A 20,261-nucleotide genomic window follows, 5' to 3' on the forward strand; every position below is an offset into this window, starting at 1 on the left:
TTTCTAATGTTGTCATATTTAGCTTTGCTAAAATTAGGCCTGGGTGTTTTTTTAATTTTTGGGGGCCTCAATGTTGCACCCACAATATTAACGGAATTACCTAGTACCGGGTGATGCGTTTCCAAATCCACTAGTGGGACACCCTGGGTCACTGATACTAGTTTCGGTGAGTTTGAAATAACGAGATCTAAGAATCTGCCGTTTAAGTTTGGTATTGCACACATTTGGTGGAGATCGTTGAAAGAAAGAGAATCGATAACCAAGGCGTCTGTGTTATCTGTAGGAGAGCTAGGGATCAGAGAGCATAAGTTTCGGTCTGTACAGTGACACCAGTGGAGGTACGGCCTATTAAAATCACCTACTAAAAGAAGTATAGATTCTTTTGACATTTTGTGTTGTATAACATTTGTTACATTATTCATTAAATTTTCTAAAGAATCATACTTAACGGGGGGAGGAAGATATAAAGTACAAATACATAATTCCACTTTTGAGTTACCCTGGCCAAACTTAATCGTAATCCATAGGTTCTGATTAGTAGACTCCCACTTAAATTTCCTAACGGGGGAATTTTTTTTGTGGACTGCTATGAGGACCCCACCTCCCTCCACTTTCTGCGAGACTGTCGAGTGTCAGTCTCGCCTAAAAACCAAGTGTCTGCTGTCTATAAGTTCATGGTCATAAACAGACTCGTTTAAGTTTGTCTCAGTTAATAGAATAACGTCCAAGTCTTATTTTAATACATTTTCTCGTAAAATATGCGCTTTGGTTCTAAGACCATTTACATTTTGATATACGATTTTAAGATAACAAATAGGTTTACTTAATGAAAGGATAGACACAAATTTAGAGGGAGTTTAAGAAGTCCGAGTCTCTTACTACGAAACTTTTGGAATTAACGTCCTTTCTGATAAAAATCTTTCCACCTCGAACCCACACAAACACTTAATGCAGAGACAGAGAATTTGACAGTATATTTACTCGCCGGTTGAGGGTGATCGCAGAAAAATATTGACAGCTACAAAAGAAGTCCGTTTTGAGGGTATATAAATCAAACTTATTTTACTTAATTTCTATTGCAAATAATTGGAACTTATCTGAGATAACGCCTAAGCAGCTTCTTCGTAGATGTTGCTTTCCGCCTGTTACTCTTTCCACATGAAACTAGCAGTAATTTTATATAACAAGATAAAAATCTAGGAGCACTGTATCAATAGTAGCAGGGTTGCCAGATTCCCAGATTCCTAGACCATATTTTGGCGGTACGTAAGCAAGTATCAACATCATATAAAAATATTGCGAACAATAGAGGGCCAAGCAAGGAACCCTGAGGAACGCCACTCGATATGGGTACCCACCTTGATATATAATTACTGACAACAACAGCTTGAGTGCGATTATGAATATAGGAACCATCTTAACAAATCACCGCTGATACCAATATTATAGAGCTTATTAAGAAGGATGTCATGCCGTATTCGGTCGAATACCTTACTGAAGTCGGTGTAAATTACATCAGCGTGGACACCTTGCTGCATTGTTTCAGTTCGATAATTATTAAGAAGTGCAAGATTAGAGACAGGCGAGCGACCTCTAAGAAAACCATGCTGACTGGGGCTAAAGGCTTGCCTTAATGCAGGATAAACCTGACTACAAATGATTTTTTCAAAAACCTTAGATATAAAACAAAGCTTAGAAATTGGACGGTAATTTGATATACGGTAGTCTTAGCCCCCTTTTTATGCACTGGAGTAATATAAGCCATTATTATTTATTAACACGGCTTTGCTCACGTTTTTGTCGGTGTCGGTACCGACTAGTTTCGGACCATTCGGAGGTCCATCATTAGGGTGAGTGTGGTTGGTTCGCGATAACGTCCCACCTCTTACTGCGGACTTGGGCTCGTATGGCGCGGCTGGACAAAACGTGAGTAAAGTCGTATTAATAAATAAATTAAATAATTTTTCTAGCTATTTATATTTATATCCAATCACGATAATATTACTAATGACAGGCTATAATGGCCACGATGGTCCGCGAGCGGCAGCACGGCCCAGTGGTTGAGCTGTCCCGCGTGGCGGCCCGACGAGCACGTCGCGGCGGCTCTGGTCTGGCGGGCGCGGGCGGCATGCGCTCCGTGTTCGGTCAGATGGTGGCCCGCCTGCCCGCACTCACGCAGGAGGCGCTCGCCCTGCCGCACCGCGTGTGGAAGGTCAAGTTCGTGGGTGAGTTACATACACGCGGGGCTGGCGGCATGCGCTCCGTGTTCGGTCAGATGGTGGCCCGCCTGCCCGCACTCACGCAGGAGGCGCTCGCCCTGCCGCACCGCGTGTGGAAGGTCAAGTTCGTGGGTGAGTTACATACACGCGGGGCTGGCGGCATGCGCTCCGTGTTCGGTCAGATGGTGGCCCGCCTGCCCGCACTCACGCAGGAGGCGCTCGCCCTGCCGCACCGCGTGTGGAAGGTCAAGTTCGTGGGTGAGTTACATACACGCGGGGCTGGCGGCATGCGCTCCGTGTTCGGTCAGATGGTGGCCCGCCTGCCCGCACTCACGCAGGAGGCGCTCGCCCTGCCGCACCGCGTGTGGAAGGTCAAGTTCGTGGGTGAGTTACATACACGCGGGGCTGGCGGCATGCGCTCCGTGTTCGGTCAGATGGTGGCCCGCCTGCCCGCACTCACGCAGGAGGCGCTCGCCCTGCCGCACCGCGTGTGGAAGGTCAAGTTCGTGGGTGAGTTACATACACGCGGGGCTGGCGGCATGCGCTCCGTGTTCGGTCAGATGGTGGCCCGCCTGCCCGCACTCACGCAGGAGGCGCTCGCCCTGCCGCACCGCGTGTGGAAGGTCAAGTTCGTGGGTGAGTTACATACACGCGGGGCTGGCGGCATGCGCTCCGTGTTCGGTCAGATGGTGGCCCGCCTGCCCGCACTCACGCAGGAGGCGCTCGCCCTGCCGCACCGCGTGTGGAAGGTCAAGTTCGTGGGTGAGTTACATACACGCGGGGCTGGCGGCATGCGCTCCGTGTTCGGTCAGATGGTGGCCCGCCTGCCCGCACTCACGCAGGAGGCGCTCGCCCTGCCGCACCGCGTGTGGAAGGTCAAGTTCGTGGGTGAGTTACATACACGCGGGGCTGGCGGCATGCGCTCCGTGTTCGGTCAGATGGTGGCCCGCCTGCCCGCACTCACGCAGGAGGCGCTCGCCCTGCCGCACCGCGTGTGGAAGGTCAAGTTCGTGGGTGAGTTACATACACGCGGGGCTGGCGGCATGCGCTCCGTGTTCGGTCAGATGGTGGCCCGCCTGCCCGCACTCACGCAGGAGGCGCTCGCCCTGCCGCACCGCGTGTGGAAGGTCAAGTTCGTGGGTGAGTTACATACACGCGGGGCTGGCGGCATGCGCTCCGTGTTCGGTCTTGTTGGTCAATGTTTTTTCTTTCTATACGCTAGTATATTCTAAATAAATGGTTACGACAAAGATCATGTTTATATCTCGCAAAAGACAGCGATCTTTATCCCTAATGAAGTTTACTTATAATCGGGGTCGTATTGCGGCACGATATCATTCAGAATATGTTGCTACTACCTATATAAGCCATCTGCTATATCGTTACTTACATAGTCCCATTCAAAGGTCAAAATTGCTCAAAATTTTACTTTAGCTTCGCTTGCCAAATGGACCTGAACAATAAATATTTTTAGTACATCCTTTCCTTTAAAGATTTACCATTTACCTATACTTCAGTGTTTTTTTATACCTTCGTTATATCTAGTATTCTACGTTCATAACTTAAATTGCACGCTGTGTTTATTGGGCGTACCTACATATAAGCTTTCTAAGATACCGGTAATATATTATCAACGAATGATTATCATAGATTATTATATAATAAACTATCCCCTAGGTGAGAGCGTGGACGACTGCGGCGGTGGTTACAGCGAGAGCATTGCAGAGATGTGTGAGGAGCTGCAGAACGGATCACTGCCGCTACTGATGGCGACGCCAAACGGACGTGGCGACGCGGGCGCCTCGAGGGACGCCTTCCTGCTCAACCCGACCGCCACCACACCGCTGCATCTTAACTGCTTCCGGTTCCTAGGTATGCTACTAACACATTGCCGCTGAATATTGTTTGGGCTTAACATTTCATCCTTCCTATCTTTGAATACTAGTGCAGTAGATTTTTGTCGTAGTTAGGAATTACACATACACTCACACACACAAACACACACACTTACATACACACATACACTTGCATGGGTAACAATAATAACAACAACTCTTTGTAATAGGACATTAAATAAAGAAAGATAGCTTATGTTGGTAATCGGGGAGCCATAATACATCCACTCCCACTCAATATCTTAGGGAGGGGATGGCTGAAAAACAGCGCTGCATGGAAATATGAATCCATGTCAGGTGTAGCTGAGCCTATTGTTTCATCGCCTAGCCTAATTGTGTATTTTATTTTTGTAGTTTTCTATAAAGCTCTAAAGTATTTATTTATTCAATTGAGATTGTGTATCTGAGTGATTTGAGAATTATTAGATGTGTGTGTGCGCGTGTGTTCAAACGGAATTAGTCTGCGCGAGTGTTCGTGACCAACATTTGGCCCCGAACTTTCTAATGTTAATATTAAGGATTATTATAGAGCTGCTCTATTATGTAGGTACTTGAGGTTATTAAATTTTCTATAAGTATAATAAATGTATTGTAATGTGCTGGTCTAATTCTACACAAATATATATATATAGTTATAAATACAAAGAAACGAATTCCGCCTAATACTTCATATTCTTTAAATAATTTTTTGTTAGATGAAGTGGATGAAATCAGAGACCTTGGAATTATTTTAGACAAGAAATTATCCTTCAATACACACATAGATGTAACAATCAATAAATGTTACAGATTATTAGGCTTTGTTTGGCGTAATTGCAAAACGTTTAAATCATGTTTAGCTCTTAAAATGGTTTATTTTGCTCTAATTCGTAGTTTATTAGAATACGGCTCCACCGTTTGGAATCTATTCTATAAGGATCCTATCAAAAGAATCGAAAGAATCCAGAAACGCTTTCTTTTTTGTTGTCAGTACATGAAAAAAAAACAGTTCGAGTTAACCTCTTATAACGATAGATTGTATTTCTTTAATATAACGTCACTAGAAAATCGTCACTGGGTGAATGATCAAATGTTTCTGTACAAAATTTTAAATTACAAATAAGACTGTCCCAATATCTTAGCCAAAATTAAATTTTCTGTGCCACGCGAAAGTGCACGTTTCACAAATTTCAAACCTTTTATTGGAAATTTATATAGAACTGAACTCGGTGCTAATAGTGTTTTAGAAAGGATCTGCCGGGAGCACAATAATCTTTTCAAAACTACTCGTGTTGACATCCACTCCTCCTCCCCTCCGCATTACAAAAAATTATTGCAGCAATTTATCAGTGCAGAAACCACATAACTTATGCTTTGTTTTGATTTATATCCAAAATTTAATTTTTAGTTTTTTTTTTCACTTGTTACTTCTACATTATAATAGTACAATACAATATTTTTTCATTGTAAACTTGCAACCCCGCACTTGTGCAACTCAAAAATGCATGCTGGTTTGCCTGTAACTTGCACCATAATTTACACTTATTTTGTTTTTTTTTTGTTTTTATTATGAAAAATAGAATTACAATTTATTATTATATAACAGGCCAAAAACCACAGAGGTTTGTCCGGCATGTTAGAAGAAATACTATTATCGATTACAATTACAATAAATATTAATATTAACTTATAAATACACAATTTAATAATATAGGTACAATACAAACGAAAAAATTAATGTAGGTACAACATCAACAGTACTTATTGTAGCACGGGTGGGTCGCATGGCCTGCCACCGCAATGTATTGAATTTTTGAGTGACCGTCTGTTTAGATATATTAATTAGTAAACAATACTCAACTTTATAACGAATAGTTAAGTACTCAATTGCGGATAGCACATCACGCTACGCACTAATCATGGCTTCGACAACGAAAGGCAACTCAAGACATAAAGTTATGACCAATATACAGATTGTTTAAAAAGAATAACTTTAATTTAGTTTTAATATTTTTTGTATTTATCTTGTTTCTTATTTCAGGATTGATTGTATTAAGTAGGCGTGGTACTAAGTATGCTGTAGTTCTCTCACCCTATACATTTCTGGCTTTCACCGTTTTATAAAATTTATTTGTTTGATTGCGTGTAATGGTTTCATGATTATATTTTTGTATAATGTTCTCATTGAACATTTGTTCTTTTAATATATTGTAGTAAAATTTAGATTGTACTGGTAGCACATTACAGTGTTTGAATAAATTGAACTCATCATTTTGGTTAGTTTCTTTTATGTTTTTTGAAACAATTTGTTTTAAAATTCTGTTTTGCAACTTTTCGATCTCATTTAAATACGTTTTGTAAGTTCTACCGTACGAACTAATACCATAACTTACTATTGTATCGGCCAATGTGTTATAAAGCAACAGTAAAATTTTATAAGGTAGTTTACTTTTAATTATTTTAATGTTTGCGAGGAAAGCTCTAAGCTTATCACAAACTGAATATATTTGAGCGTGCCAGTTAAATTTATGGTCTATAATTAATCCAAGATATGTGTGCGTTTTAACCGAGTCAATTGTAGGACAGCTGCAAATACTAGGGTCCAAGTTGTGGTGAAAGCAAATGTGACTATTCGCTTTTACTATTTGGGTAGTATCAATTGTTGATTTTATGTACGGGGATCGAATGTGTATTAGTTTGGTTTTTTTAGCGTTTAGGACAAGTCCGTTGTCATGGCACCATTTATTGATTAAATCGAAGTCGCTTTGAAGTTTATTGAGAGCGTGTTTGACATTCTTTTCACCTATTAACAGACATGTGTCATCTGCATATTGGTATGAGGTGCAATATTTCAGAACACTCGTCATGTCATTAACATAAGCAATGAAATGAAGCGGACCGAGCACTGATCCCTGAGCTGTGCCTTCAGTGACGGGAATCACCTTGCTAGAAGCATTTCCCACCTTTACATAATATGATTAAAATTAAATTGAAGTAGATGACCTCTTATACCGGAGTCTTATGATTTGTTTATTAAGCAACCATGATCTAAGGTATCAAAAGCCCTGGAGAAATCTATAAATAGTGCTAGCACATGCTTCCTATTATCCAGGTATTGGTTAACAGTATCCGAAAAATCTGATAGAAGGGATGTTGTGCTAAAAAATTTTCCTCAAAATACGTGATATTGATGACTGTTACAAGTTGCAAACAGACCTGAATGCTTTGTCTGAATATTATAGTAATAATAGGATTGTTTTTAACGTTAAAAAATGCCACTACATAACATTGACACGGAAAGTAAAACCAATACTTTTCGATTACAAGATAAACGGTGGCTCAATATCTAAAGTGAGCTCAGTTAGAGACTTGGGAGTCAAAATTGATACTAAGCTTTCTATGAACGACCAGGTTAATATCGTAGCAGATAAAGCATATAAACAGCTGGGATACATCAATTAGTAATTTAGTAACTAGTAATTTCAGCAACATAGAGTGCATAAAAAGTCTATACTTCAGTTATGTTCGCAGTGCACTGCAAGTAACATCTGGTCACCTTACTATGTCATACACAAACAAAGGATTGAATCCATACAAAAGCAATTCCTAAAGTATCTAGCGTTCAAGCAATTTAAAAACTTTTCATGCTATGAAGAAGCTTGTAAGCACTACGAAATTGACACTTTAGAGAATCGAAGAAAGCTAAACGATATGCTGCTATTGCAAGCAATCCTAAATGGTAAAATTGATTGTCCCTCCTTATTAGCGAGTTTTTCATTGAACGTCCCATCATTTAGAACTCGTCACACGCACTTTCTGGCTGTACCAAAAGCTAACACCAATTACACACAAAACTCTGTTCAGCAACGTCTGGCTCTCACCTACAATAAAGCTTATTTTAATTTAGATATGTTTTGCTTGTCCAAAGTACAGCTAAAAAAAGAAATAAGAAATAAACATCGACTGCAATGATTATCCAAACACACACATACTACATACACCCTCAAATACACTACACACAACCTTACATACACGCACACACACTCCTGTAACCTTATTTTGTAAAGCTTATTTTCTAAGTAGCTTATTATAGTAATTGTAAATATTTTGTTATCTTATTCTGGCTTGTTTAAATCATAAAATGTTACTTCTTTTGTTTAATACCTATATTCTAGGAGTGGTAGTGCCACGTTGGGTCCTTACGGACACAACCGAATTGGGCCGGCACGCCCGGAGAAATACCACTCCCCCACTCGAAACCGGCGTGAAATAGCGGCTATGCCGCTGTGTTTCGTCCGGTGAGTGGGGTATCCGGAGGCCTACACCCCCCCTCCCAAATACAAATGGCAGCACAGACTAAAACGAGACTACTCCAGGACGGTACCAGGCTATGCAGCCCTGGAGAATCCGTCCCTGGGCGTCCACAATTAGGGCCTGTACCGAACAGTGGTTGCGCAGGCTGCCCCGCGTATTCTGGAGGGGGCAAATCTGCGCTGACTCGGGGCAAACAGAGCAGGAGGCTCAAACCACCCTCCTCCACACTCGCTGTGGAGGAGGGGGAACATCAGGGGGCTTCGCTCAAATTTAAATGCCGTCCACTTTCACCTGGGGACGGTGAAGCCGGCCCTGCTCTTTTTAACCGAGACACAGATATCCTCCCTGGCTGATTCATCTTACCTTTCCTACCCGGGGTATAATTTGGAACACTCCTTAATACCACGGGCTGGCGTGTGCGTTTACGTCAGGGAGAATGTCTGTTCTCGACGCCTGAGTTTTCTTGAAGGACAGGACCTATCCATCATCTGGCTGCGTGTAGACTGCGATGACCATCCGCGAATCTACGCATGCCTGTATAGGTCCCATAGTGGTAACGCAGAGACTGACCGGCTCCTCGAACGCATCCAAATGGCTAGAGATTCCGTGTTGGAGCAGATCCCCACAGCAGAGATCGTGTTTCTTGGCGATTTTAACGCCCACCACGCCGAATGGCTAGGCTCACGTACCACCGATCATGCAGGGAGATCTGTTCACGACTTCGCCTTAGCATATGGTCTGACGCAACTGGTTATTGCGCCAACGCGAATCCCAGATGTGCAAGATCATACACCTTCACTGTTGGACCTTCTGTTGACCTCACATCCGGACATGTCATATTTACTGTGCCAGTCTATTTTATTTAATTCCTGTTGCAAGGTTTCACTATCACAATAATAAAGATGTTTTTTTGTTGGAACACGCTGTATATTGCTCATGCCTGGACACTCGCAAGCTAGTACAATAACACGATGATCTGCCAGAACTGTATCGACAGTCGCCGTACACGGATTCAAATGAATGAGACGCGTAAACAAGTGGACAATGCATCTTTTTGTGACTTTATTTAATCTTAATTCGATTCTAGTGTAATCTGATATTCCCATAATGAATCCGAGTTCGGAGAGCATGTCCAAATACTTAGTTTTTGTGCTGTGGTCACATTTTAAGTTAATATTCGTGTCACCTAACACGAATGCATCATCAGTTTTAATATTACCTAAAATTCGTGATAATTCGTGTATGAAAGTTAATTTATCCGTGTGTGGTGGTCTATATAATGCATAGAGAGTGACCGGGTGATTATTTGCATCAATTAACGTGCCAGTTATTGTCTCAAAGCTTGTTGTTTTGGTGGATATTGTTGTAAATTTAAGATAATTTTTAACGTAGACTATTATTCCTCCTCCCCTTTGTTTAGAGCGAAGCTCACTGTGCATTCTATAGCCTGGTATATTATATAAATTGATGGTACTATTTTTTAAGTTGACCTCCGTTAATACAATTAAATCAATAGGAGTTTTACATGATTTGATCAAGACTAATAACTTATCATAATTCTTGATTAAAGATCGAATGTTTACATGCACACAAAACAAGTGAATTTGGTTAAATGGAACAGAATTGACAAATGTATTTATGGTTGAACAATTAAATAATTCAGTATAGTAGATTTTTTGTTCGGTAGGTAAGTGCTTCACGTATAAATAATCGACGTGCAGCTTGGTCTGCAGGAGCTCGCTGTACTATATCTCCAGCTGTAATATCCTTACACTTAGAAGACACCAACCACTGGTTACGCACTAAATCGGACTTTACTTCAACTAATATGTGTCCTGGGTGAGGGCGGTCCTTTGGCTTAGGCATTCGGCGACAGGTTACAATATCAGATGGTTCACTTCCAGTTATTGAGCTATACATTGCATTACTTGATCCAGACTCATATTAGGGATTTCTGGAACGCCTGCTATTTCTATAGTACTACCCAACATTTTTTGTTCGATACCACTGATCTGTTGCTCTGCGGCGGCTAGACGGAGTTCTAGGTTTTTGTTTCTATTTATCAGCTCAATATTTTTGGTAAGAAGTGATTTTATGGTAACATCTTGCTGTCTTATAATTTGTTCTAAATCTGTAATTTGGCCGTTCATATGGTCCATTGAGCACGTTAGTTCGTATAATTCTGTTTTAATTACTTTTTGCATTTCACGAGTGATACTGGCAACTAGCTTTTTATGGTTAAGCACTGATTGTGGTCTAGTATCTTCCTCATCGGAACTGGCTTCAGGAGGTATAAAGAAAGATGTGCGGCGGGTTATATTGCCAATACACTGTTCACAACTCCATTCTAAGCCTTCAGAATTTCGAAGTGCCGCTAATTGTTTAGCGGTAAGCTTTGCACATGTGCTTGTTGCATGCACGGATTTATTACAGCGGCTGAATTCTAATCCTGATAGCTTTTGTGTTATATTTTTATCACAATTCGCACACTTTTTACTCGGCATTATGTCTAACTAAGTCTAACTTTATAATTTCTACAGAAAAAACGTATATATGAATAGCACACGTAGTAAGGTTAAAAACGATCCGATCGTTGCCGACGTTGAGGCCGAACTGGTTATTTTTATAAGCTAGTAATAGTGTATAATCTGTTGGTGAACCTAAATAAATAAAACTGGATTTTGTTCGGAGGATCATATACGCCTGACTTTAGGACATTCTATAAAAGAAGTTACTTTTTATCAGTTATTTTTTACTTTAGTTTACTTTTAATTATTATATTTTATATTAATTTGACCTCATTTTGGTAATAAAAGGCTTTTTAGTATTTATTTATTTATTAAGGTGTCCTGATGGGTATCGCGATCCGCACGGGGTCGCCGCTGTCACTGTCGCTGGCTGAAGGCGTGTGGCGGCAGGTGGCTGGCCAGCCGCTGCGGCCGCAGGACCTCGCAGAAGTCGACAAGGACTTCTTGCCCGCCCTGCTGTGCATCCGCGACATGACACCCCACAATAAGGTAAGACCCCAAGTAATATGTAAATACTACTTAACAAGAGGTGAGACTGCCTAGGTAAAAATTTAGTTTAGTACGAAACGTGCAGTGAGATTTGACATAAGTTTGAAATAGTAATTACAATATGGTGACAATATATAATTCGGCTAAGTTTGAAAGTGGACAGTTGCTCATAACGTAGTGGATTTCGGCTATCTCCGTTTTTACAAGATTATAGACATTATCTATCAATGTACGTTTCATACAATCCTTTTTTTCTTAGAGAGTTTCGCTAGGTTGGTAAGACCAACCTTGTACCATAATAATGATAAACACGTGCTTCTTTCATTTATGCATCTAAATAGACTTTCACAGTTGTGTAAACGGCGAAAAAAATTGAGTTAACCTGCATTTTCAGCAATACACGCACACACGACGTGACATACGAATCGCGAGTGTAATACTTAGTTCATAATAAATATTGTCACTAATACATTAACTAATATATATGGAGATTTCTCTGATTTAAATATATAGTTATTAAACATTACTGTGTTTCGGTCTGAAGGGCGCCGTTGCCAGTGAAATTACTGGGTAAATGAGACTTGACAACTTTTGTCTCAAGATGACAAGCTCATTTGTAGTGCTGCTCAGAATTTTTGCGGCACTGCATTGTAATGGGCAAGGCAAGGCGTATCAATTACCATCAGCTGAATGCCCTGCTCGTCTCGTCCCTTATTTTCAAATTCAATAATGTACACAATATATATATATATATATATATGTATATTAATGTACAGGAGCTACAGAACCTGGAGCTGCCGTTCTCGATCCCGTCCGCGGCGGGTCACGAGGTGCCGCTGTCCACACGACACAAGCGAGTCACGCCCGCCAACAAGGACGAATATGTGCAGTTGGCGCTGCACTACAGGTGAGACATTTGAGTATCTTTTGGGTTTACTTCTCTTCCTTTTTACAAGCTTATTTATTTATACATAATCCACAGTTCTTAAAGTTTCATATCACTACGTATTATAAAACAAAGTCCTCCGCCGCGTCTGTGTGTCTCAAAAAGTACTGCTCCCATTTTCACGCTGTTTTCTTCAATGTATAGCGTAGTTCTCGACGAAGGTTTTAGTATATATTTTGTAAAGTTTTAGTATACAATTTTGTATACATTAAAAATTTTTGTTGAAGGTGCCGGAAAAAATAAACCGTCTGGGAGCTTTCAACGATCTTATATAGGTCTACAGAAAATTCCAAAATTGGTCACTCCTTAATGAGGCTGACTTATATCTCTAAGTCTGGGGAGGTGATAAAATCTACGACATAAAATAAGACCAGTATTTGTTATCAATTTGCTATTTTTTAAGTCTTCTAGTATTCAACACTTCTGGGATTGATTATAAAAATTTGTTATTATTCAAGTCAATATTTTTCATTTTCCTAATTATTCAACTAGTGAGGTTCAGCAGGTTATCAACTATAAAGTAGATCCTGTAGATGGAGCCACAACTTGAGAGTTGAACAAGATTTAACAGGATTTGCGAACCGTGTGTCACTCGGACGGTTGGCTCAGTTGGTAAGAGTCCCGCATCGTTCATAAATTTAGGATACAAATTGAAGTGTCCAATGTTTGTTAGGATGCACGAGTTCGACGAGCAAGTCCGCGCGGTCCGCGACGGTGTGTCGCGAGTGATCCCCGCGCCGCTGCTGGCTCTGTTCTCCGCGGCCGAGCTCGAGACGCTCGTGTGCGGCTCTCCAGACATACCCGTGCAGGCGCTCAGAGCTTCGGCTACCTACAAAGGTGCGTGTGGAAGACCTGCTCCGGCTGTCGGGAATTAAGTAATACAGAACCTCGCTTATCACACACTTATAAAAAAATCATGTTTTATTAATAAATTAAACATTTAGTTTATATATTAGTCTAGAAAATAAATAATAGTTTAAAAAATTAAAAACACGCTTTTACAGAAAACCGAACTAAAAAATTAAAAATAAATTTGAATTAAGATTAGTTTAATTATTTTTAATAAATACAAATTAATATTTACAATACTACGACTACATAAAATTAAAACTATCATTACGTGGAAGCGTACCAAGAATACTGGCAGCTACTTTTTATGTAGTCGTTGTATTGTAAATATAGTTATAAGATTTGTTTTATTAAATATAAGTAACTAAAACCAATAAGTGTTATAAACTTCTAAGTTATACAAAGTTTGATTAATATTACATTAGTAAATAAGAAAATGCATGGTATCAATAATTTTGTACTGTATACATTACACTCTATGGGGTGTAATGTATATAGCATAGCATAGGCGGTACAGGTAATCTGAGGCTTTCTTATTTACGAAACCGATGAATGTGTAAAGATAATATATAGGCTCGTTTCTCAACTTGTTGGCATAATAAATAATACATTATTTGCATTGCATAAATTTGTAAGCAGAAGTTAACTAGTTGTGTCTGTCTGTGGGGCAGGCGTGGAAGCGAATGCCCCGCTGGTGACGTGGTTCTGGGAGGTGATGGAGGAGCTGTCCGGAAGCGAGCGCGCGCTGTTCCTTCGCTTCGTGTGGGGACGGACGAGGCTGCCGAGGGCGCCCCAGGATCCTCGCCAGAGAGACTTCGTTCTGCAGGTACACATACCACCCATGTTCCACCATTTACTCTCAATAAATCAATTTAAAGAAAATCTCTCAAGTGTTATGTATATATATAGGCACATAAGTGAATTTGCCCGAAACTGTCATAACCATAATGTTAACACCAGGAACAGACATAAACTTTTAATGCCTACTGTTCGCTAAGTCAAGTTTGTCTTGTGTGGGGCTTTGTATACCCATGCTTTTACAACAAGATCCCAGAAAATGTATAAAACAAATGTATTACGAAATTCAAAAGATTTGTTAAAAATCGTTTGTGTGGTAAAGGTACTATAATATAAATGACTTTCTTAACGATATCATAGATTGGGGATGGAGCGACCGCCCTCAGGCTATGAAATAATAAATTTTATTGTACGATTTTACATTGTAACCATACTTTTATAATAAAAAAGGATTATTAAAATTATAGATGAATTAATTTTTCTTCGCAATTGTAGACATCCAATCAAATTTGCTGTACTGATACGTACTACGCTCGACCGACGTTAGCGCTGACCGTCGGTCGAGAACTAAATCCAGCCTAAAAAAGACATATAAAAAGCAAAGAAATATAGGGGCGCATACAAACGTGTGGATAGTTGATGGTTGTTGATCGTTCAATTGGCAACACTGTTTAGAGACGTCGCTTCATTGTATGTCTTCTACCGCATCTATCACGGGGAGTGTTCCGAAGAGCTGTTTAACCTGATTCCTTCTCTACAATTCCACCTTCGCACGCACGGCTTAATGGTGTGACTCCTATGGTGGCAGTAGAAAGTGGACGGCGATGATCACTTAACATCAGGTGATGTGTAACACTCGTTTGTCCCCCTCTTCCAAAAAAAATCTTGGGTTATTTTCAACCAATATTAATTACCCTACACTGTCCCAAACTGTACCTAACACTGTCCCCCTACATCTGTACCAAAAAGGTCACTAACGCATTCTTTGATTGGTTATCTGGAGTATAAGAAGGTTTAGGGAGCGAGCACGGCTTGTAAATGATATCAGTGACATTATGTTTGCTTTTTAAAATTGCAATACTGTATACCAGAAAGTATATATATAGTATATATAAAATGTTTTATACAATTACAGGTTCTGGACAAGTATCAGCCACCAGATCACTTCCTGCCCGAAAGCTACACATGTTTCTTCCTTCTCAAGATGCCAAGATATTCGTGCAAAGCTGTACTGCGGGAGAAATTGAGGTAATCCTTTGAATTAACATTAAGTCTGTTGTGATGGTTTATGGTCTACAGGTGTTTGTGACCTGGAAATTCTAGGAGTTGATCAAGCAAAAGCCAAGCAAGTAATAGCTTAAAGGCCGGCAACGCTCCTGTGATTCCTCTGGTGTTGCAAGAGATTGTAGGCGGCTGTGATCACTTAACACCAGGTGACTCATACACTCGATTGTCGTCCTATTCCATAAAAAAAAGCAGTATTGAGGTCCGTAAATTTAGGTTTACACCTTTTGGAGTCATTTGTAACGACAGTTTTGTAATGAAATACGAGGATACAGGTCACCCGCTTTTTTTATGCCTTTATTGCCCTCTGCTGGGGCCTGAAAGGAATAGGTAAGTCCCAGGCCCTTAGGTCTCCCGTGAAGCAGTAATGAGTAAGCAATATTGTAATTCGGTCTGAAGGGCGCCGTAGCTAGTGAAATTACTGGGCAAATGAGACGTATCATCTATATCTCAAGTGACGAGCGCAGTAATTGTAGTACCGCTTAATTTTTGGGTTTTTCAAGAATCCTTAGCGGCACTGCATTGATTACAATTACCATTAGGTCAGGGTGTATCAATTACTATCAGCTGAACCCATACTCTCTTATAACACCAGAGTCGTTTATTCGATGCTGTATAAGGTGTGTATTCATAATAATGATAGCTGATTACTAATTTACTACCTTTTTTTATATGTTGATAAAATTTATCCGCCAGTTTATGACCACATTCAATATACACACGTAATAGATTTTTGTGCGCATTTTAGATACGCGATTCATTTCTGCAAGAGCATAGACACGGACGAGTATGCGCGTGTCGCCCTCAGCGCGGCAGAGCGCGTGTCTTCAGAGGAGTCGGACTCGGAGGACAGTTGTCCCGCCCCGACCCGGGCGACTCCCGCGCTGTACTCGCTCTCGAGGCCAACCACTAACCTATAAGGGTCGCTACACACTTACACTGGTCGGCCTGAATCGACACATTCAAACGGTAGCATATATAATGTAGGTTTATGAAATGCGCTTTAGCAATCAATACTTACATAATTTATCCGTCTAGATAGAGCCTCTTGCTACTAAACAGCTGATAAAAACAGGCCCGTTTTATTACTTTAGTGAGCGTGACTAGCTATGTCTTACACTCGCGTTTTGTATGTCACTTTGTGTTAGCGTGCGTGCATTGCTCAAAATAGAGGTTAACTGTCAACCTCAATTTTTATCGACCTTTTCTCAGCTGTCACAGTGTATCTAGACGTATAAATGATCTAAGCTGATCTAAGAAGATCAATATTCAATACAGCTAATTGCTAGACGAAAACAGCGTGTGTTGTATGAAGTTGTTAGACACTTGCCGAACAAAGTCCAACATGTATAGTGATTGCTTCGAAACAGTTTTGTTATTCAACGAATACTTCTGAACCGTTTAAATATGGTGCAACCATATTCAACATTAGTCGGTACATAAGGGTTTGGTGACAGAGAAGTAAATTATTCGCCAATCCGCGCTGATGTCGCATTTTTCTCTTAGTGGATATATTATGTGGATATGTTGAGTCGGGCCAAGTGGTAAACCTCGAAAGGTGTCTGTGCACCACACCGTACAAGACCATGGCCACACTATGAACATTTCAGGTACGGAAAGAAACTAACTAAATCCACTGGGACGTATCCTCAGTACCATAGTTCTTGATACTCGAAGAAAATTATCTTTCCTGACACGTCTAGCAGTGTCATGGTACGACGTAATGTAGTGGGCATAATTTATATATAGACCTTAAATAACACTTAACTAAGCTGACCCAGTAGAAATGCTTATTAAGAATGACGACGATAGTATTCAATTATATAGATTGTCATTTCGAATTTTTTAATGCTTGCATAAAAATATCAACCAACAAGTTTCTAGTCTTTCACGGTTTTACGCTGAAACGAACAGTTTCCAGACCATCTATCAAAAATATGACACCTGTCAAAAGACGGTCGCCATTTATAGTTTTATTGGCACGGCCATGTCTTGGCAACTTTATGTATACGCTTCTGTTCAGTATATTATGTGTAATAAGTATTAAAATTAGTAATGTTAAAGAAGTCAAATTATTGCCAACGCCTTATTCTAGGACCATTCTTAATATTGCAGTTGCGGATCTAACACTAGATAATCTTAGAATAATCGCGGCCTAAGGATTAAGCAGTTTATCAATTTAAATTAAATGTATGATATTTTCGCCGAATTTTTGTAACAAGCAACTTGATTTTCAAGTAAGAAAAACCATTCCAGTTATAGTATTAATTAAATATCGATAATTTCTAAATCGGATATCGATATCACTAGCTAAATGTATTATTCGTCACTTTTTAAATATAAAGATGTACTGCCTTTCTGTTTAATCATAAGATATTGGATGTTTTGATACGAATAATTATTTATTTAAATTATTAATAGGTTTTAATTATAATAATTTAAACTAGATATAAGTTTATAGCTCGGCGCTTAAGTAATATTTACTCCATCCAAAGGAGTTTCCATTATCTGTAAATTGTTGTCATTGCGTGTAAATGTGACGTTATTGACATATGAGACCACAAAGATGAGGTTGTAAGTGTAAACTCATTACCTCATCTTTGTTGTTATCAGGGTTGGATGATGTGATGAAAAACTAAGACTGTTTTTGAGTGCGCAAAAGAGGCAAATTACCTATAAAAATATCGAATATTGAACTTATGTCTGTTGGAAAACTTGGAGTGATTTTTATTTATTATGTATACGTATGATATTTTATATTTACCGAGCTAAAGTATTGAATGCTAGTCATTTTATGAAAAAAGAAACACTTCTTGAGAATTTATTAAGCAAACGTGCTGCAAGCAAGCAAAATACTGCAGTCCTTACTAACTGATGAGAGAAATATTAACGATATTAACTTCAAATTTTTAGGTTATATGAAAAAAATATGTCATAAAATGATTCTAAAATATGGCTTAGTTTTATTGAGCTTGTTGATCATAACTACATTGCTTAAAAATTTGGTTTATATAACGCGTTATCAATGATTTATAGAGGCGTTACGTCATAAACAGCCGCCATGACACCTAGATGTTTTCGCGCGTAACTCTAAATAAATTCAGATTTTTTTCCAAACTAATACACGTGCACCGACATAGTGCATGAGAAATCCAAAATGTGTGATCATGCCTAATAATTGATTAATTATTTTTCAAGGTCACATCACACAAGATTTACATTCATCGATAAGAATATGCAATTGGTTTTATGTAAGATTTTCTATGTAGACTTGTAGAATGTGATATTTTACAATGATTTGTCATTTGGTGTAACCATAAAATGCTGGTGCTTTTATAAATATGGTGATACTGAGCACAAAGTAGAGGACTAGATATTGGCTATTGATATTATTGATTTATTAATCGAATGCACCACCAAAGAATATTGTAAAGATCTGTAATCAGTAGTGTTATGCTTCTTTTATCCATTGCTGCAATTATGTATATGAAAATAATATTCAATCTCAGATTTTGTGGTTTTATTTCTAACTTAAGTCCCTATCTAGAAGACAACTTATTCAAAATCAAAAATAATATATTCATTTAAGTCAAAAATCAACCCTTAATATCAAAGTTATATTTTTTACCATTCACCATCATTTTGGAAGGTTGAGTGAGAAATAGATAGTGATAGGAGTGTAATGAGAGAAGTGGCAATAAACTCATTTGTCATTCTTTAAAATCAAACATAAAATTTTGAAACCAACCTCACATATCTTCTTTTAAGTTATATTTAAAAAATATATATATAAAGAGTACATAAGGTGGTGTAACAATAAATAGTCTACTTTCTGAAGTTATAAGAATATAACATAACTCAACAAAATCCTCAATAGTTAGAGTACAGCTGTATGTGCATTCACTTACATATTATAATGTTAATAAATTATGGTAGACCTTGTATAGCGGACACGGACCTGTCGGCGCTTGAGATTAACTAACCAAAACTCATTTACTGAATGAGAATCAAAAAATATTTTAAAAAACTAAGGTAACATTTTTTCAACATAATATTTTAAGCCAAATGCTTACTCGCATTAACACTTATAGGTAACTTAATATAAAACAATTTGGGACTGGGCTTTACTAGGGGACGCTCGACTACGGATGCAGATGTTGAATCATTTTGAGGCCTGGGAGGTATCACAGAATCATCTGTGATTTATCTAAGGCTTTCGATAGTGTTCAACATTCAACGCTGGTCAGGAAGCTAAGTCACTATGGTATAAAAGGATCTGCGCTCGATCTTCTGATCTCATTTTTAAATAATAGAATTCAGAGGGTCGATGTGAATGGCAGGAGATCTCCTGGGACCCCTCTCGGTATCTCAAGGGCACCACAAGGGTCTATTCTTGAACCGTTTCTCTTCTAGTTCTAATTTAGGTATATAAATTTATCTAACCTCGGAGACAAAAAACACAAAGTAGTATTAAAAGAAGCCATATAACGAAATAAACAATGCTCTATCTGACATCGTGTACTGGTTTAGCGCTAATAACTTATTGTTAAATAGTCATAAAACTAATTATATTAAATTTGTAGTCATCAAAAATGTAGATGCGAATATTTTACTAACCAGAGAGATGGTAAAACCAGTGGAATTTCTTGGCATTACTCTTGATTCGAAATTGCAATGGGGCGGAAATTGAAGGATTGGCGAATAGGTTAGTTCTGCAGCATATGTGGTTAAAAATTAGAGAGTTAACTGACATCGATAAGGCGCAACTAGTTGCTTTAGTTATTTTCATAGTATTATGTCCTATGGTATATTGTTATGACGCAGTGCAGCCGATATTAATCCCATCTTTGTGCTACAGTAGAGGGATAGTCGCGCTATTTATAACCTAGGTCCTAAAGAATCATTAAGAGAAAAATTTAAATCAATTAACATTTTGACTGTTGCATCTCTCAATATATTT

General features: G+C 39.1%; 1 protein-coding gene across 1 annotated transcript; it reads left to right on the top strand.

Moving 5' to 3' along the window:
- The first annotated feature begins 3,262 nt into the window (after positions 1–3,262).
- LOC126971848 (probable E3 ubiquitin-protein ligase HERC2) lies at positions 3,263–18,811 on the top strand. The gene is made up of 8 exons (XM_050818353.1): positions 3,263–3,359; positions 3,897–4,091; positions 11,252–11,424; positions 12,201–12,331; positions 13,044–13,207; positions 13,891–14,045; positions 15,153–15,265; positions 16,050–18,811. The coding sequence occupies exons 1-8, from the start codon at positions 3,263–3,265 to the stop codon at positions 16,219–16,221; spliced, it is 1,200 nt and encodes a 399-aa protein (XP_050674310.1). The 3' UTR covers positions 16,222–18,811.
- The last annotated feature ends 1,450 nt before the right edge of the window (positions 18,812–20,261 follow it).

Source organism: Leptidea sinapis, chromosome 24 (genome assembly GCF_905404315.1).
Source record: "Leptidea sinapis chromosome 24, ilLepSina1.1, whole genome shotgun sequence".
NCBI classification, from domain to species: domain Eukaryota; kingdom Metazoa; phylum Arthropoda; class Insecta; order Lepidoptera; family Pieridae; genus Leptidea; species Leptidea sinapis.